The sequence below is a fragment of the Chiloscyllium plagiosum genome, unplaced genomic scaffold, assembly GCF_037043375.1.
Source record: "Chiloscyllium plagiosum isolate Xiang-an unplaced genomic scaffold, Cpla_swu_hap1 HiC_scaffold_27, whole genome shotgun sequence".
In the NCBI taxonomy this organism is placed as follows: domain Eukaryota; kingdom Metazoa; phylum Chordata; class Chondrichthyes; order Orectolobiformes; family Hemiscylliidae; genus Chiloscyllium; species Chiloscyllium plagiosum.
The window spans coordinates 22,867,298-22,895,000 of NW_028270165.1; the positions used below are offsets into that span (position 1 = coordinate 22,867,298).

At 46.8% G+C, this 27,703-nt stretch overlaps 2 protein-coding genes across 2 annotated transcripts in view; both read right to left on the bottom strand.

Moving 5' to 3' along the window:
• On the bottom strand, positions 1-27,660 carry LOC148143432 (uncharacterized). The gene is made up of 5 exons (XM_087975704.1): positions 27,508-27,660; positions 24,667-25,927; positions 11,502-11,885; positions 1,183-1,428; positions 1-1,102 (listed from the first exon to the last, which is right to left on the bottom strand). The coding sequence occupies exons 2-5, from the start codon at positions 25,528-25,530 to the stop codon at positions 485-487; spliced, it is 2,112 nt and encodes a 703-aa protein (XP_087831830.1). The 5' UTR covers positions 25,531-25,927; positions 27,508-27,660; the 3' UTR covers positions 1-484.
• Positions 1-27,703, bottom strand: part of LOC148143415 (uncharacterized) — a 753,683-nt gene that overhangs the window by 707,710 nt on the left and 18,270 nt on the right. The window lies entirely within an intron of this gene.

The following is a 27,703-nucleotide window of genomic DNA, read 5'->3' on the forward strand; positions in this document are numbered from 1 at the left end:
TAAAATGCTTTTAACAGCCTTTTCTTTAAATTTCCCTGCCTTCACAGGATAGAAATTTTCTCCCAAAAAATCCAGCAGTAAAATGATTATGGAGCTATCAGTAAAAATGTCTCAGTTGGGTTATCCAAGGTTAGAAATGGAAGAACATCTCTCTTCCGGGAGGGAAAGAAGTGGGGGGAAGCAGGTGGAGTCAACTACACTGCAGTCGGTCTGCAGTCATGTGTAGGCCAGACCAGGGAAAGGATGCAGCTGGGACGACTGAGAGAATCCTTTCCCACAACAGCAGTTTCCTTCCGTGAAAAGGACGTGACTGAATCAGAATGGGGCTTCCCCCCACCCCACCCGATGGTTTCATTGTTAGATTCTGACCTCCAGATTTCTGACCGAATTCCAAATCCGCTGTCTGCTGCGGTGGGATTCAAACCTGGGAGTTCCAGAACTGGGTTGGTAGCCCAGTCCATAATGGCACTCGACAGTCGCTCCTTCAATCCCCCTGCGATGGCACGTGAACTCCTTGGTGCCTCCGCAGGGTGGATGCCCGGGTAAAGCCCTTCCCACATTCAGGACAGCTGAAGGGCCTCTCCCTCGTGTGGACCCGCCGATGCTTCACCAGAGCGGAGGAATCGCTGAAGGCCTTCCCACATTCGGGACAGGGGAATGGCCTCTCCCCCGTGTGGACCCGCTGGTGCTTCAGCAGGTCAGAGGAATCGCTGAAGGCCTTCCCGCACTTGGGACAGATGAAGGGCTTCTCCCCCGTGTGGACCCACTGGTGCGTGCGCAAGTTGCCCTTCTGAGTGAATCCCTTCCCACACTCAGGGCAGCAGAAAGGCTTCTCACCTATGTGGATCCGCTGGTGGATCAGCCGGACCGACGCCTGGGTAAAGCCCTTCCCACACTCGGGGCAGCTGAAGGGCCTCTCCCCTGTGTGGACCCGCTGGTGCTTCAGCAGGGAGGAGGAATTGCTGAAGATCTTGCCGCACTCTGTGCAGGGGAAAGGCCTCTCCTGTGTGTGGACCCACTTGTGGGTCTGAAGGGCAGAGGAATCGTTGAAGGCCTTCCCACACTCGGGGCAGCTGAAAGGCTTCTCCCCAGTGTGGACCCGCTGGTGCGTCCGCAACTTGCCCTCCTGAGTGAATCCCTTCCTGCACTTGGAACAAGGGAATGGCCTCTCCCAGTGTGGACCCGCCAGTGGGTCAGTAGGGTGGAGGAGGTGCTGAAGGCCTTCCCACACACAGTGCAGGAGAACGGCTTCTCCCCCGTGTGGACCCGTCGGTGGGTCTTCAGGTCAGAAGAATAGCTGAAGGCCTTCCCACAATCGTGGCAGCTGAAGGGCCTCTCCCCGGTGTGGACCCATCGGTGCCTCAGTAGGGCGGAGGAATTGCTGAAGGCCTTCCCACATTTGGGGCAGGTGAATGGCCTCTCTCCGGTGTGACTGCGCCAATGAATCTCCAGGGCAGATGGAGCATGGAAGCCTTTCCCGCAGTCCCCACACTTCCATGATTCCTCCATGGGGTGGGATTCCTCAGGTTTCTCCATGGCCAAAGCTTCAGCTGTACACAAATGTGGAGAGAGCCCCTCCTCACCGTGAATTCCTCTTTCCAGGCCGTATAGCTGTTTCTGGGTTCACACTCAAGTGCGCTGCAACAGAAGGAACTTTTATCCAGTCCCATTGATGCTGAAAACGTACTCAAACAGGAACCAAAAAGCTTTGCTCCTTCTCACAGAATCACATTCAAACATTGTTGCAGTCTCGATGGATTGAATGACTGTCATGACATTGACAACAAAGTGAGGACTGTAGTTACTGAACAGTCAGTGCTGGAAAAGCACAGCTGGTCAGACAGCATCCGAGGAGCAGGAAAGTCGACATTTCAGGCATAAGCCCTTCATCTGTTAATTTGGAAACTTCCGTCCTCAGATCGCCAAATACTCTGTAAAAAGAGATTACAAAAGTCATCAGTGTCAGTCCAGGGTAGAAATTCAGAACAAGCATTTCTACTTTCGGGGGAACTTCTTTTCTTTAGTTATTCCACAAAATTGAAAGCACCATCTCACTCTCTCTCTCTCTTGGTTCTCACATTAACGCCCCTGGGAAGTGGGGGGAAAGGAGACATCAAAGCATTAACACCGCCACCAGAGAGAAACTGTACATATGTTAGTAGAAAGCCAGAGTCATATAGATACACAGGACAGAAACAGACCCTTCGGTCAATCTCTTCTGTGCCAACCTGATACCCAAAATCAATCTAGTCCCATTTGTCAGTACTTGGCCCATATCCCTCTGAACCCTTCCTACTCAAACACTCATCCAGATGCCAGCATCCACCATTTCTCTGGCATCACATTACACACATCACATTCTGCATGAAAACGTTGCCCCTTAGGTCCCTTTTCCCCCCACCTTAAACCTATTACCTTCTGGTTCTGGACTCCCCCATCCCAAGGAAAAGACCTTGTATATTTACCCTATTCATGCCCCTCATGCTTTTCTAGAAGTCTATAAGGTCACCCCTAAGTCTCTGGCGCGGGAGGGAAAACAGCCCCATCCCATCCCTCCTCACCCGGGTAATTAAGACACATTCCTGAGTTTGCAGAGTCTGCCCCCTCCCTGGAATCACTCCAGTTGCTGCAAGTGAACAGATTTTACCCCCACTCCCTCCCAGGATGAAGGGTTGCCCAGAGGGAGGGAGTTTCACTCTGAAACGGACAGGGCCACTTCCGTGTTATGACGTCATAGACGAAGCGAGTGGCGGGGAAAGGCCGACAACAGCTCTGCGCACTGCGCCTGCGCAGCCCTGCAGTTTGCAATTGGGTAATCCCTTTCAGAGAATTCCCAGAGTGTGGAAGCAGGCCACTCGGCCCAAGGAGTCCATACCGACCCTCCGAAGGGTAACCCACCTACACCCATCCCCCTAGTGCCCTGACTAATGCACCTAACGTGCACATCCCTGAGCACTACGGGTAATTTAGCTTGGCCAATCCAACCTAACCTGGACAAAGTTAAAAATCAAACACCCAACAGGTTTATTTGGAAGGACTGGTGTTAACAGCGCTGCTCCTTCATCAGGTGATTGTGGAGAATAAGATCATAAGGCACAGAATTCATGGAAAAACCTTACAGTGCCCTGCCACTGAAATGATATGTCGAACAGACCTGGATTAAGTCTTTCATCGTTTAGAATGGGTTGCAGGTATCAATAATATGTAAATCCTAGAACTTCCTGTCAGTTATGTGTGTGCATGCATGCATGAGGGAGAGAAAAAGTCTCTTTCCGTGCTGTATATCTCTATGTCTGTACGATAACAAATGCTTTATTTACGTTGGTGTAAATATTGTTGTAAATCATAGCTGGGTACTAATAGTTAGATGTAAGGGAGAGAGTATTCCTCAAGTAGGGCAGTATAGGAATCCTGGGAAATCTCTATTTCTGGTTTACTTCCTAATGAACAAACATTTGGGGGTAGCATGGTGGCTCAGTGGTTAGTACTGCTACCTCACAGCACCAAGGACCTGGGTTTGATTCTGTGTGGAGTTTGCACATTCTCCCCGGGTCTGAGTGGGTTTCCACCGAGTGCTCCTGTTTCCTCCCACAGTCCAAAGTTGCGCAGGTCAGGTGAATTCGTCATGCTAAATTGCCCATAATGTTAGGGGCATTAGATAGGGGTAAGTATAGGGGAATGGGTCTGGGTGGGTTACTCTTCGGAGGGTCAGTGTGGACTTTTTGGGTGGAAGGGCTTGTTTCCATACTATAGGAATCTAATCTAATTAAGCACGAGCACCTATATATTTAACTTTGTTTCATTTTTCTTGTTTGATTCCATGCTATGACTACACTCTTGTGTCTGATTGGTTTGAGAGACTGGGAGATTGTGGGTTGGGTCTCAATTCACAATGTTTTATTGTTCCAGAAGGTGTAAAGGGGTGGGGGTGGGGTCAAAGCTTCAGCAGAAATCCAGCAGCGCTGAGAGCAGACCCACATTTTACTCTGTTGGAACAGGAAAATCAACTGAGGACAGAGAAACCAGGACCTGAAATCCGAACTGACACCAGATTACCCTGTGATCAGTGCTTTCGTTAGCACCTCTCCCATTGTCTTGCTTTCCATTTGACTACCCCCCTCAATTTTCAGGATCCAATCCTTGTCATTCTGAAGCCATGTCTCCATTAGGAGTCACAGATCATAATTATTCTCTTCAATGTGTGCAGTCAATTCATTCGCTTTTGTTACAATGCAGCACACATTCAGACACACCGTTTTTAGTTTCCATTTTTGTGATCTTTAGAATCCAGTTTTGATTGCTGATATATTTACTCTCCTTGTCCCTTTCTGTCATTCTCTGATGTTCATTTTCCACATCACTCCATTGCTCACTGGCCTTGATTTGGATTGGCCAGGCTAAATTTCCCAAAGTGTCCAGGGATGTGCAGGTTTGGTGGGTGAGCCATGAGAAATGCAGGGTTATAGTTCCATAGTAATAGAAGCAGGAGTAGGCCATTGGCTCATCGAGCCTCCTCAGCCATTCATTAAGCTCATGGCTGATCGTCTCAGCTACTCCTACCTCCATTGTCCCAACTTCCCTTAATTCCCCTACCATTGCAAAAACCCATCCAACTATGTCTTGAATATACTTAATGAAGCTGCCTCTCCTGATTCCTTGGCAGAAAATTCCATAGATTCATTACTCTCCAGGAAAAGCAGTTCCTCCTCATCTCTGTCCTAAATCTATTCCCCCTATTGAGTCCGAGTCTCATCTACCAGAAGAAATGACTGGATAGGGTAGGGCTTCATCCCCACAGTTCAATGAATTCTCACTTTCCAAGATGTATTCACTCATTCAGTTGCTGTCTCACAAATAAAAGATTTAATTGCAACTTCTTCTGTTCCCAGACACGGCAAAACATCTTTGAAAGCTGCTCTGAAAGTCCAGTCTTCACAACCACACATCTGCTTTCACCGAAGATGATTAGAGTCATAAGCACAGAAACAGACCCTTCAACCCAACTCATCTGTGCCAACAAGAAATCCTAAATTAATCTAAATCATTTGCCAGCATTTGGCCCATATCCCCCTACACTCTTCCACTTCATATTCCCATCCAGATGCCTTTGAAATTTTGTAGTAATTGTATCAGACTCCATCACCCTCCGTGAAAACGTTGCTGCTCTGGTCCCTTTTAAATCATTCCCTCTCACCGCAAACATATGCCGTCTAGTTTTGGACTCCCCTAACCTGGGTACTCATCCTATCCTGCCCCTTATAAACATCTATAAGGTCACCCCTCAACCTCCAGTACCCCACGGAAAATTTTCACCGGCCTATTTAACCTCTTTCTGTGTCTTAAACTCTCCAACTCTGGCAACAGCCTTGAAAAACCTTTCTGAACCCTTTCAAGGTTTCACAACATCTTTCCTGTATTCAGTTCTGGGCTCCCTGCTACAGTATTCTAAAAGTGGCCTAACCAATGTGGGCGGCACGGTGGCACAGTGGTTAGCACTGCTGCCTCACAGCGCCAGAGACCCGGGTTCAATTCCCGCCTCAGGCGACTGACTGTGTGGAGTTTGCATATTCTCCCCGTGTCTGCGTGGGTTTCCTCCGGGTGCTCCGGTTTCCTCCCACATTCACAAAGATGTGCAGGTCAGGTGAATTGGCCATGCTATAATTGCTCGTAGTCTTAGGTAAGAGGTAGATGTAGGAGTATGGGTGGGTTGCGCTTCGGCGGGGCGGTGTGGACCTGTTGGGCCGAAGGGCCTGTTTCCACACTGTAAGTAATCTAATCTAATCAATGTCCTGTACAGCCACTCCATGACCTCCTAAGACTCACTTTCAAGGAACCATGAACCTGCACTCCAAGATCTCTGTTTTGTGACACTCCCCTTCACTGTGCCAGTCCTGCCTGGATTGCTTGACCAAAATGCAACACCTCATATTTCTCTAAATTAAACTCCATCTGCCACTCCTCGGTCCATTGGCCCATCCGATCAATTCTAATTTACAGCAAACTCTTTTTCCTCTCTTATTCCCTGGAAGCTGAAAATCTCCATCTCACACACTCTCCCTCCATTCTCACTTTGCTGAACCTAATCCCTGCTGTACCTCATCCTGAAGGAACAAAGCTAGTTCCTTTTTTGACTAAAAGCTTTTCCGTGGCTCAATGAGACTCTGTCCATGACTTTTTCAGAGAGGTAATAAACCGGCCGAGTTCTGATCAGTCTGGTTTGAATGTGGATGAAACGGATTTTGAAAGGCCTTTTGTTTTTATGTAAACAGGTGTGACTTCAGGCCAAATTGGTCATGTTTTAGAAGTGACCTGTATAAAGAAAGGGGAGTGAGCTGAGCAGTTTAAGTTCAGTGTTGAACTGGTTGGCAGTTCAACAGGGAGCTATGTGGAAACTCTCTCTCTTTTCCGCCTCTCAACTTCAACCTATAAGCATGTGTTCCATTTATACTGGTTTTCAAAGGGAGTTGGCTTATTGGAACTGTTGTGCATATTCAGAACAACATAACTGAGTCTAGTTGGATAGGCTGAGTTCTGTAGGGGTTATTTATTCTGATCTTTGTGTTTCATTGTGTAATTTTGTGAATAAATTTTTGTCTGTTTTAAAATCTAGTAGTCAACCGAGCTAACTTACTCCAGGTAATTTTCACTGTGCACTTACCAAATCAAATTACAAAGTTAAGGTCTGGGGCTGCCTGCTTAAGAATGTTTTGAGTGGTCTGGCTTAGTCCATAACACAGACCCACACTCTCACTCAGGGGAGATATAATTGAAACATACAGAACATTGAAAGGCCTAAACAAAGTAGGCATTGGGAAGATGTTTCCATTGGTGGGAGAGACCAGAACCTGAAAGAGACTAGAAAAGGGAAGACCTTTTAGAAGGGAGATAAGGAGAAACTTTTCAGCCAGAGAGTGGTGAATCTGTGGAATTTATTGCAACATGAGGCTGTGGAGGCTAGGTCACTGAGGGTATTTAAGACTGAGATAGATAGGTTCTTGAGTATCAAGGGGATCAAGGGTTACGGGGAGGAAGTGGGAGAATGAGGTTGAGAAACTTATCAACCACGGTTGTGTGGTATGAGCAGACTTGATGGGCTGAATGGCCTAATTTCTGCTCCTATGTTTTATGGTCTCTTGCTGTCTTGGACACAGTGAGAGAGAATTGGGAGCAGGAGTAGGCCATTTGGTCTTTTGAGCATGTACCAGCACTGAACAGATCATAACTGCATATGAATATACCTACATCTAAGTATAGGCTGGGACTTTTTTCACAGGAGCACAGGAAGTTGAGAAGTTTATAAAACCAAGAGGGTTGTCAATGAGGTGAGTGGCTGGTGCTGTTTCCTTCAGATGGGGGTTTCAAGATTAGGGAGCAAACTTTTAAGGAGAGAGGAGAAAGATTTTAAAAAGACATGAGGAACACCTTTATTTGAAACAGAGTAGTTTGTGTGTGGAATCAATGTCCTAAGGAAGTGGTGGATATAGGTACAGTAACAACATTTAAAAGACATTTGGATAAGTAAATGAGTAGGAAAGGTTCAGAGGGATATGGGCCAAACTACATGAGACTAGTTTAGTTTGTGAATATATTCAGCATGGACTAGTTGGACTGAAGTGTCTGTTTCTGTGCTGTATGACTCTGTAACTGTTCTGTACTGGTCTTAAAACTATTATTTTTGCCTTCCCCCAACACCATCCACTTTTTTGTTGTTCAGAAATCAGATGAACGCAGGCTTGAATATATTCAATGGCTGCCTGATCACAGAAAGCAATCCCAACTTCTGAACTCTTGTTAATATACCACTTGCCTTGCTGATTGCCAGACTGACAACTGGCAGTGACTGGTGTGGAAGGATGTTGAGGCCCCTTTGTACATCCACACATCATTCCTGACGAAGGGCTCCAAATCACCAACAAGCCTGGTTATCGGATACTGCCTGACCTGCTGTGCTTTTCCAGCACCACACTTTTCGACTCTAATCTCCAGCATGTACAGTGCTCACTTTGTCCACATCCCAATATATCACCATTTAAACAATGCACCTTTTTTCTGCATTTTCTTCCACAGCAAAGGCAAAATCATCACATTGTGGTAATGCGTTTGCCAATGAGGACACAGACCTGAACCAACGCTTGCAGAGTCTGTTCCCCCAACCCCCGATTCACCCCATTTCCTTTCAGTTGCTGCAAGTCAACAACTGAAGCTCAGAATTTAGAAAAGAGAGTGCCGTACTCACAGATGTTGGACAGAGGAAGGAGGTTGCAGTCTGGGGTGAAGTTCAATCTTTATTCAGAGAGAGGAGCAACAACAGCAACTTCCGAAACTCATGCTCCAACTTCCGCATTCAGACAATAGGGGCGCTCTGATTGGCAGGAGGACCAGTCTCTTTCCGGTCCTCCATTGCTTCCTATTGGTCCATCAAAAGAAGGGCGCGAGCCGCGTGCGCGGACACCGAGCAGCTGGCGCAGTTTTTTTGCTGACTCCGAGGAGCATGCGCAGTGCTTGCTGCCACAGAGAGGCTGGAGACCCTGGGAGGTGGTATTACTGACAGATTTGAAGTGTCCAAATGCCAATAGGAGAAAAAAGGCTGGAGCCACTTTCTTTTCCCCATCTGTGGCTCGACTTCTTAGCCCTTTTGCATTTGTTTGGCTGCTCAACTTTTGTGTATCTTTTCCCCAGGGTTGGGGGTCCTAAACTAGAGGGCATAGGTTTAGGGTAAGTGGGGAAAGATTTGAGAGAAAAACAGTGTGAAAGTTAACTGGCCTTAAGAATTGCCCTCTCTTACACCCCAACAAAAATAGATTGTTCACAGCCTATTGGATCACTCAGTGGGAAGAATGTTGTGAAACTTGAAAGGGTTGAGAAACGACTTATAAGGATGTTGTTAGGTTTGGAGCTACAGGGAGAGGCTGAAAAGGCTGGGACTGTTTTCCCTGGAGTATTGGAAGCTGAGGGGGTAACCTTATAGAGGTTTATAAAATCATGAGGGGCATAGATAATGTAAATAGACAAGGTATTTCCCCTGGGGTGGGGAGGTCCAGAAGTAGAAGTAGTTTAGGGTGAGGGGGGGGAAACTTAAAAGTGTCCTATGGGGCAACTTGTTTCACGCAGAGAGTGGTGCGGAAATTGAATGAGCTGCCAGAGGAAGTGATACAATTACAACATTTCTCAGGTATCTGGATAGGGACATGAATAGGAAGGTTTACAGGGATATGGGCAAAGTGCTGGCAAATGAGACTAGGTTAATTTAGGATATCTGGTCGGTCGGAACCAAAGGCTTTGTTTCTGTGCTCTACAATTCTATGATTCTTTTTTGACATAGTCTGAGCCAATTTCACAAGACTAGGAATAGGCCATTCACCCATTACAGCCTGTCCTCACCTGTGGTCTAACTGCACATATTTCAATGTGAGTTTCAAAAGATGTCTGCAGCTTTTTTTATGAAATTGAACATGCTTTAATAATGTTTCTGAATATATCATTTTAGCTATTCTTAATTTAAAAAATTAGCCATTTCCCAGGTAGAGTCACCACCATCCATTCTCTCTCCCTCTTCTTATCGGTTCCTGAATCCTGGCACCAGGCAGACACCAATGTAATCTGGCCTCCAGCTGGCAACTGCAGAGAACGGAGACAATCCCTGACCCAATCAGAAAGCTGTCCTGAGGGGAATGACTGTCTCCCAGAATAATGTGTCCGGTTAAGATCCCCCCATCCACCACCACCACCACCGTGTCTGCAGCCTGGCTTCCAGCTGAATCTATCTGAGCCGAAGGTCCTCCAGCGTATGTTTACCCTGGATGATAGCATCCAGAGCCTCCCACCTTCTGTGAGACAAGTGCCACTCTATCCTCTCCAATGTGTGTTATGTCACTGCTTAACTATTTTCAGTGGCTGAGCAGAGGTTGATGGCCAAGTTCATAACCCATGAGGATAACCTTGGGTGACCCCACTCCACCCTACACTCTCTCACCCTCACACAGACCCTCTCTCATACACATGGTCTCTCTCAGACACACACAAATCCACCAATGTACACACCCTCTCACAGGCTCATACTCCATCATGCAAAAACACACACACTCACACTACTCTCTCATGCACGCACATACATACATGTCCATGGGATGAATTTGCGTTTGCAGTATTATATTTGCAGATAGATTCAACGTGTGCTTTTTGTGGAAAAATCGGCAGGCAGTTAATGAAAGCAATCAATCCATGTAATATTTTATCAACTCATACTTTGGAAATAGAACCAGTCTGATTCAAGTTTGGGATCCAGACAGACCGAACCTCTCACCTTTCATGCATTGTCTGAGCTGAGATGTTACCTATTTTTATAAAACCTTAAGTCATCTTGAGAACATGAATTAAAAGTGGTTCTGGGATTTACATATTAATGAACAGAAACCTGCAAACCATTCTAAAAGATGGAAGACTTAACAGCAATCAAGGTTTGTTCAATATATCCTATCAGTTGCATGACACTGTGATCATTTGCTATAAAATCTGTGTCTTCTGATCTTGCTCCACAGCTACCTGATGAAGGAGCAGTGCTCTGAAAGCTAGTGCTTCCAAATAAACCTGTTGGACTATAACCAGGTGTTGTGAGATTTTAACTTTGTGCACACCAGTCCAACACTGACACCTCCACAACGTTTCTGGTGAACACTTCCGCCAGGAAACTTTACACTGCTGATAAAACATTGCAGTGCCTGCATTCCTAAAAAAATTACAATTTCTAATGATACTAGCTACTCATTCACTGCTCCATCTGATACATGACATTGGAAATTTAGCGCAGGAAGCTGAAAGAAATGAGCAGCTTTTAAACAAAAACCTCTTGGAGCTTTCAATGAGAGTCTGAGCCCGGCAGTAAGTTCAGGTAACCTTTATTGCGACCCAACCTTGTTACAGCTTCGGATCCCCCCAGCAAAAAGGTGTAGAAAAAGTATCTTTTTTTTAAAAAAACAGCTCAAGGTCAAAGCGCACACACTTCTCCCCCCGCACCCTCACCCACACTTTCTTTACTATTTGTCAGCACAGAGTTGCCCTTTTGTAATTGAATCCTTGGTATAGCCATAAACTAGAAGAAGTATTACCTCATACACCAATTTAAACCCATACCTTGTCTCCAAGTAGGTTTCTCCCCCCTCATCGGCTGGAGTCGGGGGGGTGGGGGGAAGGAGTGCAGAATAGTCAACCAGACTGCTGTGGGTCTGAAGTCACGTGTAAGCCAGTCCAGGTAAAGGATGCACTGGGACGAGTGAGTGAATCCGTTCCCACATCAGCAGTTTCCTTCCCTTAAAAGGTTGTGAGTGAATCAGATGGGGGTTCCCCCTCCCCTCCCTGACAATTGTTTCGTTGTTAGATTCTGAACTCGATTTCTAACCAAATTCCAATTCCGCCATCTGCCTTGGCAGCTCCCGGAACTGGGTTGATAGTCCAGTCAATAAAGGCACTCAGCCGTCGCTGTTTTAAACCCCCTGCGATGGCATGTGAACTCTCTGGTGTCTCTGCAGGTGGGAGGAGCGGCTAAAGCTCTTCCCGCACTGATAGCAGGTGAATGGCCTCTCCCCTGTGTGGACCCGCTGGTGGGTCAGCAGGGTGAAGGAATTGCTGAAGCCCTTCCCGCACTCTGTGCAGAGGAACAGCCTCTCCCCAGTGTAGACCTGACGGTGGGCCAACAGGGTGGAGGCCTGGGTAAAGCCCTTCCCGCATGTGGAGCAGCTGAAGGGCCTCTCCCTGGTGTGGACCCGCCGGTGCCTCACCAGGTCGGAGGAATTGCTGAAGGCCTTCCCGCACTCTGTGCAGGGGAATGGCCTTTCCCCGGTGTGACTGCGACGATGAATCGCCAGAGCAGATGGGAAACGGAAGCCTTTCCCACAGTCGCCACACTTTCACAGTTTCTCCACGGGGCGGGATTCCTCTGGTTTCTCCATGGCCAAAGCTTCAGCCGCACACAAACATGTAGAGCTCCTCCCCTCTGTGAATTCCTCTTCCCAGGCCGTATAACTGTTTCAGGCTCCACACTCCGTGCACTCCAACAGTACGGTCTCTCGTCCAGTCCCACTGATGCCGAGAACGGACTGAAACAGGAACCAAAACGTTTTGCTCCTTCTCACAGAATCAGTCAAAAATGGTTGTGGTCCCGATGGATTGAGTGACTGTCAGACATTGACGTCAAAGTGAGGACTGCAGACACTGGAGAGTCAGTATCGAAAAGTGCGGCACTGGAAAAGCACAGCAAGTCAGGCAGCACCTGAGGAGCAGGAGGGTCGACATTTTGGGCATAAGTTCTTCATCTGTTGATTTTGAAACTTCCGTCTTCAGATCTTCAAATACTCTGTAAAAAGAGATTACAAAATTCATTACTGTCAGTCCAGAATAAAAATTCAGAACAAGCAATTTGTTTGTGTTGTTATTCCACAAAATTGAAAGCACTATCCCACACTCTCTCTCTCCCGCCCTCCATGTCTAACTCATTCTCCTGAAGGTGTTGATTCAGGATCTTATAGGGGCAGAAAAGCAAAGACGTCAAGACTGACATCTCTGAGTTTTGGATAACTCCACCTGAAATTTAATATCTTTCACAACATTGGGATATTGCTGAGAGTGAGCAGGTCGGATTTTGGGAAGCAAAAAAATGTCAATTCAGGGTGAACAGGTTCTTGAAGAACAACCAGACAAAATGGTTAACATTCCCAGGAAGTGGGGGGAAAGCAAAATGAGCCATCAAGGCATTGACACCGCCACCAGAGAGAAACTGAACATAGACATGACAAACATTCGTGGAAAGCCAGAGTCATCGAGATGTCCAGCACAGAACCAGAAACTTCAGTCAAATTCCTCTGTGCCCAACCAGATATCCAAAATTAATCTCGTCCCATTTGCCAGCGCTTTGTCCATATCCCTTTGAACCCTTCCTTTTCATACACTCATGCTGATGACTTTTAAATATTGGCATTGTACCAGCCTTCACCACTTCCTTTGGCAGCTCATTCCATACATGCACCATCCTCTGCGTGAAAATGTTGCCCCTTAGGTCTCTTTGCAGTCTCCCTCCCCCTGCCCTCACCTTAAATCTATTACCCTCAAGTTCTGGACTCCTCATCCCAAGGAAAAGACCTCGTCTATTTACCCATGCCCCTCATGATTTTAAAAAAGTCTTATCAGGTTACCCCTCACACTCTGACGCACTAGGGAAAACAGCAGCACCCTATCCTTCCAACCCTCCTTCCCTGGGTAATTAAGACACATATCTGAGTTTGCAGAGTCTGCTCCCTCCCTGGGTTCACTCCAGTTGCTGCAAGTGAACAAATTTCCTCCCCCCGCACTCCACCCACCGCTTCCAACTCTCCCCCCACCCCCGAACAGTTAACAAAAATCCCTTCTCATCAGAGACCCCTCACTGTTCTAACAAGTCTACACCAACCTCCAAATGGCAACCTCACCACACCCATTCCTCTACTCCTATTGCTCTACATTTACCCCTTGACTAATACATCTAACCTACACATCCCTGGGCACTATGGGTAATTTGACTTGGCCAATCAAACCTTACCTGGACAAAGTTAAAAATGACAACACCAGGTTATCGTCCAATGGGTTTATTTGGAAGCACTAGCATTTGGAGCGCTGCTCCTTCATCAGGTGGTTGTAGAGTGTAAGATCATAAGACACAGAATTTCTGGAAAAGCATTACAGTATCCTGGCATTGAAATGATATATTGAACAAACCTGGATCGTTAAGTCTTTCATCTTTTACAATGGATTGCAGATATCATTAATATGTAAATCCCAGAACTTCCTGTAAGGCACCTTCCCAGGATAACTTTAAGGCTTTATAACAAAAGGAGACACTTCAGCTCAAACAATGCATTAAAGATGTGAGGTCAGAATCTGTCTGTATCCCAGTCTAGAGTCAGACTGGTTCTATTTCCAATGTGGAATTTACAAAATATTACATGTATTAACTGCCTGCAGATTGTGCATTTTTTGAGGAAAAGAGAATGCATATGCAAATATCATTCTGCAAACACAAATTCACCCCCATGGACTTGTGCATGTGTGTGCATGAGAGAGAGAAAAAGTCTGTTTCCATGCTGTATATGTCTATGTCAATTTGACAACAGATACTTTTTTTTCTGACGGTATAACTATTGTTGTAAATCATAGTGGGTACTAATAACTCGATGTAAGGGTGAGAGAATTCCTCAAATAAGGCACTGTAGGAATCCTGGGAGAATAGTATTTCTGGTTTACTTCCAATTGAACAATATTAAGCACAAGCACCTACTTATTTCTAATTTTGGTTCACATTTCTTGTTTTATTCCCTGCTATGACTACACTCGATGTCTGGATGGTTAACAGGCTGGGAGATTGTGGGTCTGGATTGACTTATTGTTCCGGAAGGTGTAAAAACAAAAGGGGGTCAAAGCATCAGCAGAAATCCAGGAAGGGTGAGAAATCAGGACCTGAAATCTGAGCTGACACCAGATTACCCTGTGATCAGTGCTTTGATTACCTGTGCTAACCCTCTACCTTTATCTTGCTTTCCATTTGATCACCTCCTCAATATTGAGGATCCAATCCTTGTCATCCTGGAGCCATATCTCTGTAAGGAGTCCTATATTTTAATTGAAGGAGTTCCCTTCAATGTGTGCAGTCAAATCATTTGCTGCAATGCAGCACACATTCAGACAAACCATTTTTAGTTTCAATTTTTGTGATCTTTAGAATACAGTTTTGATTGCTGGGACATTTACTCTCCATGTCTTTCTGTCGTTCTCGGATGTTCATTTTTCACATCACTGTATTGCTCACTGGCCTTGATTTGATTGGCCAATTTAGCATGGCCATTCATTTAGATCATGACTGATCTCTCCATTGTCTCAGCTTCTCCTCCCTGCATTGTCCCAACTACCTTTAATACCTTTACCATGCAAAAACCCATCTAACTGTGTCCTGAATATACTTAATTAAGCTGCCTCTACTGCTTCCCTGGGCAGAGAATTATATAGATTCACGATTCTCTGGGAAAAGCAGTTCTTCATCTCTATCCTAAATCTACTCCAACTAATCTTGAGGTCTGTTCTCACCCACCAGCAGAAATGACTGGATAGGGTAGGGTTTCATCCCCACAGTGCAATGAAATCCCACTTTCCACAAAATCTCAGATGTACTCACTCACTCAGGTGCTGTCTCATAAATGAAAGATTTCATTGTAACTTCTTCTGCTCCCAGTAAGGACAAAACATCTTTGAAGGCTGCTCTGAAAGTCCAGTCTTCACAATGACACTTCTGGTTTCACCAAAGACCCAGAGAGTCATACAGCACAGAAACAGACCCTTCAGTCCAACTCATATGTGCCGCCCAGATATCCTAACTTAATCTAGTCCCATTTACCAGCATTTGGCCCATATCCCTCTAAATGCTTCCTATTCTTTTACCCATCCAGATGCCTTTTAAATGCTGTAATTGTATCAGGCTCCACCCCTTCCTATGACAGCTCATTCAATACATGCACCACCTTCTGCGTGAAACAAGTTGCCCTTCATGTCCCTTTTAGATCATTCCCCTCTCCCCTCAAACATTTGCTCTCTAGTTTTGCATTCACCCTATCCATGCCCCTTATAAATATTTATAAGGTCACCCCTAAACGTCCGATGCTCCAGGAAAATATCCCTGAACGATTCAGCCTCTCTCTGTAGATCAAACCCTCCAACTCTGACAATAGCCTTTCAAGTCTTTTCTGACCCCTTTCAAAGTTTCACACCATCTTTCCTGTAGTAGGGAGACCAGAACTGAATGCAGTATTTTAAAACTGGCCTAACCAATGTCCTGTACAGCCACAACACTTTCAAGGAACAATGAACCTGCACTCCAAGGTCTCTTTGTTCTGAAACACTCTCTTAACTGTGCTGCCTGGATTGCCTTACCATAATGCAAACATCACATTTCCCTAAATTAATCTCCATCTGCCACTCCCTGGCCCATTGCCCCATCCAATCAATTCTAATTTATAGCAAACTCCCTGTAATTCTTATTCCCTGGAAGTACAAAATCTCTATCCCACACACTCCCTCCATTCTGACTTTGCTGAACCTAATCCCTGCTGTACCTCATCCTGAAGGGTCTGGTTCATGCTGATTAACAGGGTCACACTCAGGGGAATCTAATTGAAACAAACAGAATACTCAATGGCCTGGACGAGTTGATGTTGGGAAGATGTTTCCATTGGAAGGAGAGACTAGCAGCCGAGGGCACAGTCTTAGAGTAAAGGGAAGACCTTTCAGAATGGAGATTAGGAGAAATTCCTTGAGCCAGAGAGTGGTGAACGGATGGAATTCATTGCCACAGAAGGCTGTGGAGGCCAGGTAACTGAGGATAGTTAACACTGAGACAGAAACAGTTCTTGAGTATCAAGGGGATCGAGGGTTACAGGGAGAAAACAGGAGAATGGGGCTGAGACACTTATCAGCCGCAGACCCAGTGGGCTGAATGGCTTAATTTCTGCTCTTATGAATAGGAAAGGTTCAGAGATATATAGGCCAAACAAGGTACGACTAGTTTAGTTTATGAATATAGTCAGCATGAAATCAAGTATCTGTTTCTGTGCTGTATGATTCTGTAACTGTTCTTAAAACCATTTTTTCTGTTCCCTCATAACCATCCACTTCATTGTTGTTCAAAAATCAGATGAACTCAGCCTTGAATATATTCAATGACCCCCCAACGCAGGAATGCCCCACCCCACTTCTGAACTCAATTCCTCTTGCTAATACACCACTTGCCCTGCTGACTGCTTAGTGCACCTGTCTGACAACGGGTATTGACTGGTGTAGAAAGACACTGAAACCTCTGTACATCCACATAACGTTCCTGATGAACGGCCCGTGTCCAAAACGTCAACTCTCCTGGTCCTCGGATGCTGTCTGACCCGCTGTTCTTTTCCAGAGTCACACTTGTCAACTCTGATCTCCAGCATCTGCACTCCTCACTTTCTCCATATCCCAACATGTCACCATTAAAACAATGCACCTCCTTTCTGCTTTCTCACATTGTGGTAATGCATTTGCCATGTGTTTGCCAATTGAGACACAAATCTGGACCAACATTTCGAGACAAAAAAAGTGAGTACTGCAAATGCCGGAGATTAGAGTCGAGAGTGTGGTGCTGGAAAAGCACGCAGGTCAGGCAGCATCTGAGGAGCAGAAAAACGTCGATTTTCTTGCTCCTCGGACGCTGCCTGACCTGCTATGCTTTTCCAGCACCACACTCTCGACCAATATTTCTACACTCTGTCCCCTCCCTGAATTCACTCCCTTTCCTTTCAGTTGTTGCAAGTCAACAATTGAACTCCAGAATGATAAAAAAACGTGGAATAGGTGGCGAGAAAAGAGAGTGCCGTACTCACAGTTGTTGGATAGAGGAAGAAAGTTGCAGTTTGGGGTAAAGCTCAATCTTCATTCAGAGAGTCAGGAGCAGCAGTAGCAACTTCCGAAGCTCATTATCCAACTTCCGCATTCAGACAATAGCGGTGCTCTGATTGGCAGGAGGACAAGACACCTTCCGGTCCTCCCGAGTTTCCTATTGGTACATCAAAAGTAGGTCATGAGTCGTTTGTGTGTACAACCAGGAGCATGCACAGTCTTTTGCTGACATCAGTGGACATGCGCAGTACTTGCTGACACCGAGGGGCATGCGCATTATGCTCTTCAGAGATGCTTACGTTACTGACAGATTTGAAGTGTCCAATTGGACTGCATTCTGGGGAAGGTGGGACCTGTACAAGCAGGACGGGTTGCACCTGAACCAGAAGGGCACCAATATCCTGGGGGGTAGGTTTGCTAGCACTCTTCGGGGGGGTTTAAACTAATTTGGCAGGGGGATGGGATCCGGACTTGTAGTCCAGCAAGTAGGCTAGCTGTTTGTCAGGATGTCCAAGAATGTAGGGAGGCTGTGAAGAAGGAAGCACAGACAGGGAATACTTGCGGACACAGAGATGGGTTCAAATGTGTATACTTCAACGCAAGGAGTATCAGAAATAAGGTGGGTGAACTTAAGGCGTGGATCGGTACCTGGGACTACGATGTTGTGGCCATCACAGAAACGTGGATAGAAGAGGGACAGGAATGGTTATTGGAGGTTCCTGGTTACAGATGTTTCAGTAAGATTAGGGAGGGTGGTAAAAAAGAGGGGGGGTGGCGTTGCTAATTAGAAATGGTATAACGGCTGCAGAAAGGCAGTTCGAGGGGGATCTGCCTTTGGAGATAGTATGGGCTGAAGTCAGAAATAGGAAAGGTGCAGTCACCTTGTTGGGTGTTTACTATAGGCCCCCCAATAGCAGCAGAGATGTGGAGAAACAGATTGGGAAACAGATTTTGGAAAGGTGCAGAAGCCACAGGGTAGTAGTCATGAGCGATTTCAACTTCCCAAATATTGATTGGGAGCTCTTTAGATCAAATAGATTGGATGGGGTGGTGTTTGCGCAGTGTGTCCAGGAAGCTTTTCTAACTAGTATGTAGATTGTCCGACCAGAGGGGAGACCATATTGGATTTGGTACTCGGTAATGAACCGGGACAAGTGATGGGCTTGTTAGTGGGTGAACATTTTGGTGATGGTGACCACAATTCTGTGACTTTCACCTTGGTTATGGAGAGAGATAGGTGCGTGCAACAGGATAGGTTTTACAATTGGGGGAAGGGTAATTATGATGCTGTAAGACAGGATCTGAGGAGCATAAATTGGGAGCATAGGCTATCAGGGAAGGATATCGTGGAAATGTGAAACTTTTTCAAGGAACAGATACGACGTGTCCTTGATATGTATGTACCTATCAGGCAGGAAAGAGATGGTCGTGTGAGGGAACCTTGGTTGACGAGGGAGGTTGAATGTCTTGTTAAGAGGAAGAAGGAGGCTTACATAAGGTTGAGGAAACAGGGTTCAGACAGAGCAGTGGAGGGATACAGGATAGCCAGAAGGGACCTGAAGAAAGGGATTAGGAGAGCTAAGCGAGGGCATGAAAAATCTTTGGTGGATAGGATCAAGGATAACCCAAAGGCATTTTATGCGTATGTGAGAAACATGAGAATGACGAGAACGAGGGTAGGTCCAATCAAGGACAGTAGTGGGAGACTGTGTATTGAGTCGGAAGAGATAGGAGATGTTTTGAATGAGTACTTTTCTTCAGTATTTACGAACGAGAGGGACCGTATTGTTGAAGAGGAGAGTGTGAAACGGACTGGTAAGCTAGAGGAGATACTTGTTAGGAAGGAAGATGTGTTGGACATTTTGAACAACTTGAGGATAGACAAGTCCCCCGGGGCCAGACGGGATATATCCCAGGATTATGTGGGAAGCAAGACAGGAAATTGCAGTACCATTGGCAATTATCTTTTCGTCTTCACTGTCAACGGGGGTGGTACCAGGGGACTGGAGAGTGGCGAATGTTGTGCCCTGTTCAAAAAAGGGAATAGGGATAATCCCGGGAACTACAGGCCAGTTAGTCTTACTTCGGTGGTAGGCAAAGTAATGGAAAAGGTACTGAGGGATAGGATTTGAGTATCTGGAAAGACACTGCTTGATTAGGGACAGCCAGCATGGATTTGTGAAGGGTAGGTCTTGCCTTACAAGTCTTATTGAATTCTTTGAGGAGGTGACCAAGCATGTGGATGAGGGTAGAGCAGTGGATGTAGTATACATGGATTTTAGTAAGGCATTTGATAAGGTTCCCCATGGTAGGCTTATGCGGAAAGTCAGGAGGTATGGGATAGAGGAAAATTTGGCCAATTGGATAGAAAACTGGCTAACCGGTCGAAGTCAGAGAGTGGTGGTAGATGGAAAATATTCAGCCTGGAGCCCAGTTACAAGTGGAGCTCCGCAGGGATCAGTTCTGGGTCCTCTGCTGTTTGTAATTTTTATTAATGACTTGGATGAGGGAGTCGAAGGGTGGGTCAGTAAATTTGCAGATGATACGAAGATTGGTGGAGTTGTGGATAGTGAGGAGGGCTGTTGTCGGCTGCAAAGAGACTTGGATATGATGCAGAACTGGGCTGAGGAGTGGCAGATGGAGTTCAACCCTGCCAAGTGTGAGGTTGTCCATTTTGGAAAAACAAATAAGAATGCGGAATACAGGGTTAACGGTAGGGTTCTTAGTGGAGGTGGAGGAACAGAGGGATCTTGGGATCTATGTTCATAGATCTTTGAAAGTTGCCACTAAGGTGGATAGAGCTTGTAAGAAGGCCTATGGTGTATTAGCGTTCATTAGCAGAGGGACTGAATTCAAGAGTCGTGAAGTGATGTTGCAACTGTACAGGACTTTGGTTAGGCCACATTTGGAGTACTGTATGCAGTTCTGGTCGCCTCACTTTAGGAAAGATGTGGAAGCTTTGGAGAGGGTGCAGAGAAGATTTACCAGGATGTTGCCTGGAATGGAGAATAGGTCATACGAGGATAGGTTGAGAGTGCTAGGCCTTTTCTCGTTGGAACGGCGAAGGATGAGGGGTGACTTGATAGAGGTTTATAAGATGATCAGAGGAATAGATAGATTAGACAGTCAGAAACTTTTTCCCCGGGTGCAACAGAGTGTTACAAGGGGACATAAATTTAAGGTGAAGGGTGGAAGGTATAGGGGAGATGTCAGGGGTGGGTTCTTTACCCAGAGAGTGGTGGGGCCATGGAATGCGCTGCCTGTGGGAGTGGCAGAGTCAGAATCTTTGGTCACCTTTAAGCGGCAATTGGATAGGTACATGGATGGGTGCTTAAGCTAGGACAAATGTTCGGCACAACATCATGGGCCGAAGGGCCTGTTCTGTGCTGTATTGTTCTATGTTCTAAATGCCAATCGGAGGAAAAAAAAAGTTGAACCACAATTTGGTCCCCCCTGTGGCTCGACATTGTATTCCTTTTGCATTTTGGCTGGCTGCTCAACTTTTGTATATCTTTTCCCTCGGTTAGGGGAGTCACAAACTGGAGGGCATAGGTTTAGGTTGAGTGGGGAAAGATGAGGGACCAAAGGATGAGAAAAAACGTGAGACATTTAATTTATCTCAAGAAATGCCAGAACTAGAGGACATTAGTTTTGGGTGATTGGGGAAAGGTTTAAAAGGGACCTAAGGGGTAACTTGTTTCACGCAGAGGATGGCAAATGTATTGAATGAGCTACCGGAGTGGAGGCTGGTACAATTACAACTTTTAAAAGGCATCTGGATGGGTGTACGAATAGGAAGGTTTAAAGGGTTTGGGCCAAGTGTTGGCAAATAGGAGTAGATTAATTTAGGATATCTGGTCGGCACAGACCAAACTGTTTTATTCCATGCTCCATGACTCTATTTCTTCATAGTCTGAACCAATTTGACAATATTAGAATGGGCAACTCACCCCTTACAGCCTGTCCTCAACTGTGGCCAGACTGCACATGTTTCAACGCAAGTTTCAGTAAGATGCCTGCAGTTTTTTTAAAAATAGAATTGAACATGCTTTAATGTTGTTTCTGAGTAGCTATGCTCAATGTTAAAGATCAGCCATTTCTTGTGCACCCCCATCTCCCAGGTAGTCATCATCATCTGTCTCTCTCTTCTTAGAAGGGCTTGATACAGCGATCAAAGAGGGATGGAGGCATGAGAAATAATAGGTGGTGGGGTAAGAGAATGGTTGGGGGGGGCGGAGAGGAGCTGAGGGTGGGTGTCAAGAGAGAGAAAATGGACAGGGGGACAGAAAGAGAATGGACAGAGGACAGTGACACTATAAATCCCACCTTTCCCAGGACCACAGTAATCATTTCTCAATATACAAATGGCTAAAGCAGTAGAATCACATAATCCCTGCAGGCTATTCAGCCCATTCACCTCACACTGACCTTCCAAACAGCATCCCACCAGACCAACCCACTTACCGTACAACCCTGCAGTTCCCCATGGCTTACGCACCCGAAAATGCATATCCCTGGACACTTCAGCACAGCTGATCCACCCTAACCTGCAGATCTTTGGACTGTGGGAGGAAACTGGAGCACCTGAAGGAAACCCACGTAGACACAAGGGGGACAATGTACCAAAGTCACCTGAGGCTGGAATCAAACCCAGCACTGTGAGGCAGCAGTACTAACGACTGAGCCACCATGCCACCCAGAGCTTTGATGTTCTGCTTTGTTTTCATAGCTTCTGACTTCTCATGCGCCCTCAGCAGAAGCTCTCCCCTCCTGAGATTTGTGGACCACACCCACTGCAGCCTCCCTTTCCCACTTCTCCTGTCCTGAGCACGTCGGTTCCTGAACCTGGTGCCAGACAGACACTGATGCCATCTGGCCTCCTGCTGCTAACTGCAGAGAAAGACGACAATCACCTGTCAATATTCTGCCCCTTACCCCCAGCGCCCCCCCCCCTCCCACCACTCAGCCAGTTAGCTCCTCCCCGCTGCCCAATCTCAGATCCCCTTTACCTGTGTGATTCACACTCTCACCCTTCTGACCCTGTCCAATGACCTAATCAGAAGGCTCTGTCCAGAGGGGAATGACCATCTTCTGGAATAAAGTGTCCGGTTAACTTTCCCCGTGACATGTCTGCAGCCTGGCTTCCAACTCCATCTCTCTGAGCCAAAGGTCTTCCTGCGTGTGTTTACCCTAAATCACAGCATCCAGAACCTCCCACCTTCTGCAAAGTGAAAGACAAGTCTCACCCTGCCCGCTCCAATGTGTGTACGTGTAGATTAGATTTTATTCCCTACAGTATGGAAACTGGCCCTTTGGCCCAAAATGTCCACACTGACCTTCCAAAGAGTAATCCACCCAGCCCCATTCCCCTCCCTATATTTACCCCTGACTAATGCACCTAACACTGTGGAATTTAGCATGGCCAATTCACCTGACCTGCACACCTTTTGGATTGTGGGAGGAAACTGGAGCACCCGGAGGAAACCCGTGCAAGCATTGGGGAGAATGTGCCAACTCCACATAGACAGTTGCCCAAGGTGGGAATCGAACCCGGATCCCTGGTGCTGCGAGGCAGCACTGCTAACCACCGAGCCAACATGCCACCCAGTAACTGATTAATTGTTTCTACTGGCCAAGCAGAGGCCGATAGGCAAGTTTGGAACCCATGAGGACGGTCTCAACCGGGACCTTCACGACACTTAACACTGCCTCTCACTCCCAGATGCACACATACACACCCAGTCACGCAGACCCTCTCTCACACACATAAACCTCCCACACTCAAATCCATGCACACACCTTCTCACAGGCTTATACTCCATTGCATCGACACACTTTATCAAGCATGCACATGCAAACACACACACTGTCTCTCTCATGCGCACACACACACACACACACACACAAACCTATGCAGTGAATTTGCATTTGCAGATACATTGTGCTATTTGAGCAAAACACAATCTGCAGGCAGTCAATCTATGTAATATTTTATAAATTCCTACTTTGGAAATAGAACATGTGTGACTCAGGACTGGGATACAGACAGACTTGAACCTCACACCTTTCTTGCATTGTCTGAGCTGAGATGTCACCTAATTTTATAAAATCTTAAGTCATCGGGAGAATGTGAGTTAAAAGTAGTTCTGGGATATACATGTTCATGAACCGAAACCTACAACCCATTCTAAACGATGAAAGACTGAATTGCAACTGGACTGGTTCAGGAAATCTTATCAACTGCATGACACTGTAATGTTTGGCCATAAATTCTATGTCTTATGATCCTGCTCAACAGTTACCCGATGAAGGAGCAGCGCTCCGAAAGCTAGCACTTCCAAATAAATCTGTTGGGACTACAACCTGGAGTTGTGTAGATTTTAACTTTATCCACCTCAGTCCAACACCAGCAACTCCACATCATTTCTAATTAACAGCCCACACCTCCTGGTGCTGCCAGTAAACTTTACAATGCCGATAAAACGACACAGTACCTGCACTCCTGAAATATTTGCAATTTCCAACGATACTAGCTACTCATTCACTGCTCGATCTGATACACGACATTGGAAACTTAGTGCAGGAGGCTGAAAGAAATCAACAGGTTTAAAACAAAAACCATTTGAAGCTCAAAGCCTTCAATGAGAGTCTGAGCCCGGCGGTAAGTTCAGGTAACCCTTTATTGTGACACAACTTTGTTACAGCTTCAGATTTCCCCCAGCAAAAAGGCATGGAAAAAGTAGCTTTTTTATTTAAAAACAGCTCAAAGCGCACACACTCCCTTTCTTAACCTGTAGGAAGTATTGCCTCATTCAGCAATTTCAACGTATACTCTATATCCAAGTAGGTTTCTCAGTGTTCATTTGCTGGGGAGAGGGAGGGGCCCAGTGGGGAAGAGAACGGAGTGGAGGAGGGGGTGGACGCAGTGTAGAGTCAACCATAGGCCAGCCAGGGTAAAGGATACAGCTGGGACGACTGAGTGAATCCTTTCCCACAACGGCAGTTTCCTTCCCGAAAAATGACGTGAGTGAATCAGATGGGGGTTTTCTTCCCCCTCCCCCCAAAAATGGCTTCATCATTAGACTTGGAACTCCAGATTACTAACTGAATTCCAATTTCACCATCTGCCACAGCAGGATTCGAACCTGGGAGGCCCCGGAACTGGGTTAATACTCCAGTCGATAATGGCACTCAGCCGTCACTCCTTCAATGCCCCTGCTATGGCACGTGAACTTGCTGGTGCCTCTGCAGCTGGGAGGAGCAGGTGAACACCTTACTGCACCTGGGGCAACTGAAGGGCCTCTCCCCTATGTGGACCTGCTGGTGTTTCTGAAGTGTGATGGCCTGGGTAAAGCACTTCCCGCACTCGGGACAACTAAAGGGCCTCTCCCCCGTGTGGATCCGCTGGTGGGTCTGGAGGTTGGAAGCCCGGGCAAAGCCCTTCCCGCACTCGGGGCACCTGAAGGGCCTCTCCCCGGTGTGGGACTGCTGGTGTCTCAGCCGGGCAGAGGCCTGGGTAAAGCACTTCCCGCATTCACAGCAGCTGAAGGGCCTCTCCCCTGTGTGGACCCGCTGGTGGGTCTGCAGGGTGGAGGAATCGCTGAAGCCTTTACCGCACTCTGGGCAACTGAAGGGCCGCTCCCCTGTGTGGAGCCGCTGGTGGATCAGCAGGGCAGAGGCCTGGGTAAAGGCCTTCCTGCACTCGGAGCAGCTGAAGGGTCTCTCCCCCGTGTGGACCCGCCGGTGGGTCAGCAGGTGGGAGGAATCACTGAAGGCCTTCCCGCACTCGGGGCAGGAGAGTGGCCTCTCCCCCTTGTGGATTCGCTGGTGCCTCAGCAGGGCGAAGGAATTGCTGAAGACCTTCCCACACTCGTGGCAGCTGAAAGGCCTCTCCCCCGTGTGGACCCGCCTGTGGGTCAGCAGGGCAGATGCCTGGGTAAAGCCCTTCCTGCACTCGGGGCAGCTGAAGGGCCTCTCCCCGGTGTGACTGCGCCGATGAGTCTCCAGAGCAGACGGGTCACAGAAGCCTTTCCCACAGTCGCCACACTTCCACGGTTTCTTCACGGGGCGGGATTCCTCGGGTTTCTCCATGGCCGAAGCTTCAGCTGCACACAAACGTGGGTACAGCCCCACCCTGCCGTGAATTCCTCTTTCCAGGCTGTATAACTGTTTCAGGCTCCATACTCACTGCGCTGCAACGTAGGGTCTCTCATCCAGTCCCACTGATTCTGAAAATGTATTCAAGCCGGAAGCAAACGCTTTGCTCCTTCTCACAGAATCACAGTCAAAAATCGTTACAGTCCCGATGTCCCAGTGTCACTGTCAGACATTGATGTGAAAGTGAGGACTGCAGATGCTGGAGAGTCAAGAGTTCAAAAGTATGACGCTGGAAAAGCACTGTAGGTCAGGCAGCATCCAAGGAGCAGAAGAGTCAATGCGTCGGACATAAGGCGATTTTGAAATTTCCGTCTTCAGATCTTCAAATACTCTGTAAAAAGAGATTACAAAAGTTATTACACTTAGTGCAGTGTAACAATTCTGAACAAGCAATTCTACTTTCTGCAGATTATACTTTTCTTTTGTTATTCCACAAAATTGAACGCACCATCCCACTCTCTCTCCCCCTCTGTTCTCACTCCGCTCTAATTCTCCTCAAGGTGCTGATTCAGGATCTTACAGATGCAACCAACAGAGTCATAGAGATGTACAGCATGGAAACAGACCTGAACCCAGGGAAAAGACTGTCTATTTATCCTATACATGCCCCTCATAAATTTGTAAACCTCTATAAGGTTATCCCTCAGGCTCCAAAACTCCAGGGAAAACAGCTCCAGTCTGTTCAGCCTCTCCCTATAGCTCAAATCCTCCAACCCCGGCGACATCCTTGTAAATCGTTTCTGAACCCTTTCAAGTTTCACAACATCTTTTCGTTGGAAGGAGACCAGAATTGCACGTAATATTCCAACAGTGTCCTAACCAATGTTCTGTACAGCCGCAACATGACCTCCCAAGAGTTGAAAATTTACATGAAAGAAGTCTTCGATAAGCATTTGGTCCTTAAAGTTTGACAAGGCACTGATGAAATGCATCCAACAATCTTGAAGGAAGGGACTTGGAGGAGGTGCCAGAAGACTGGAGAATTGCAAACATTGCAGCCTGGTTTAAGAAAGGTTGTAAAGTTAATCTCAGCAATTATAGAGTCATAGAGATGTACAGCATGGAAACAGACCCTTCGGTCCAACCCGTCCATGCCGACCAGATATCCCAACCCAATCTAGTCCCACCTGCCAGTTTAAATTTGGTGGAGAAGCTTCCAGTAATACTTATTCTGGTCAAAATTAGTAGTCACATGGAGAAAGGTGGATTGATTAGGAAGAGTCTGCATGGGATTTCTGACGGGGACACTGAATTTAACTAACTTGTTAGAGATTTGTGAAGACATTACAGGCTTGATAAGGATAACACTTCAGCTCTCCTGTATGTTATCCATCCTGGCTATCTTGGGGAGCCTGGTACCCCTATAGCCTTGAATGGCATGCGTTTGAGGCGATTAAAGCACCAAAGTGTGACTTCAGATTACTTGGCTACATTGGTGTCTCGGTTTTGCTATCCTATCTTTCCCATAAAGGCTGGCAGAACAGGCTGTGTGCAGGAGTCTGCTGGGCACCACCTTCATTAATCAAAAGGGAAAGAGCTATTGATTCAGCACCTCAGAAAATCTTGAAACAGTCTTGGCTCCTATGCACATGTTGGGATACATGTAAGGAGATGTTTATATTTTGCTTCTGTACTTAGAATTCACAAATTGAAGCCAGTGTACATTTTTATAATATTTAAGATTAAAAGTACAGAGGAGATCAATATTATACAACAATCCAACAACCCCGTCCCAAGACAACAGGCGCCTGACCCTCACAAAGCTGGCGGCCGGTTGCCCGGGCAACCCGAGAGCTCCTTCGCCGGTGAAGTAAACACTGAGCCTGTGGGGCTTCTATTGGAGGCCTGAGGCCTCCCCCTAGGAGTTTATAAACTCCCCAGTCTCCCTCCTCCCGCGGGTCCCAATCCTACCCTGTCTCACTGTCTCCTCTCCCCGGGGGCAGGAGCCAGGTCTTGGCGCTCGGGCCTGGCGACCTCCCCGGGATGTTCCTGAAACCTGGTCCTGTTCTGAAGGAGAATCCCCGGACCCGAAACACCTCCTCACATTCCTCCCGACACGAGCTGCCGGACCTGCTCAGCTTTTCCAGCGGCTCCTGTTCTTGTTCCT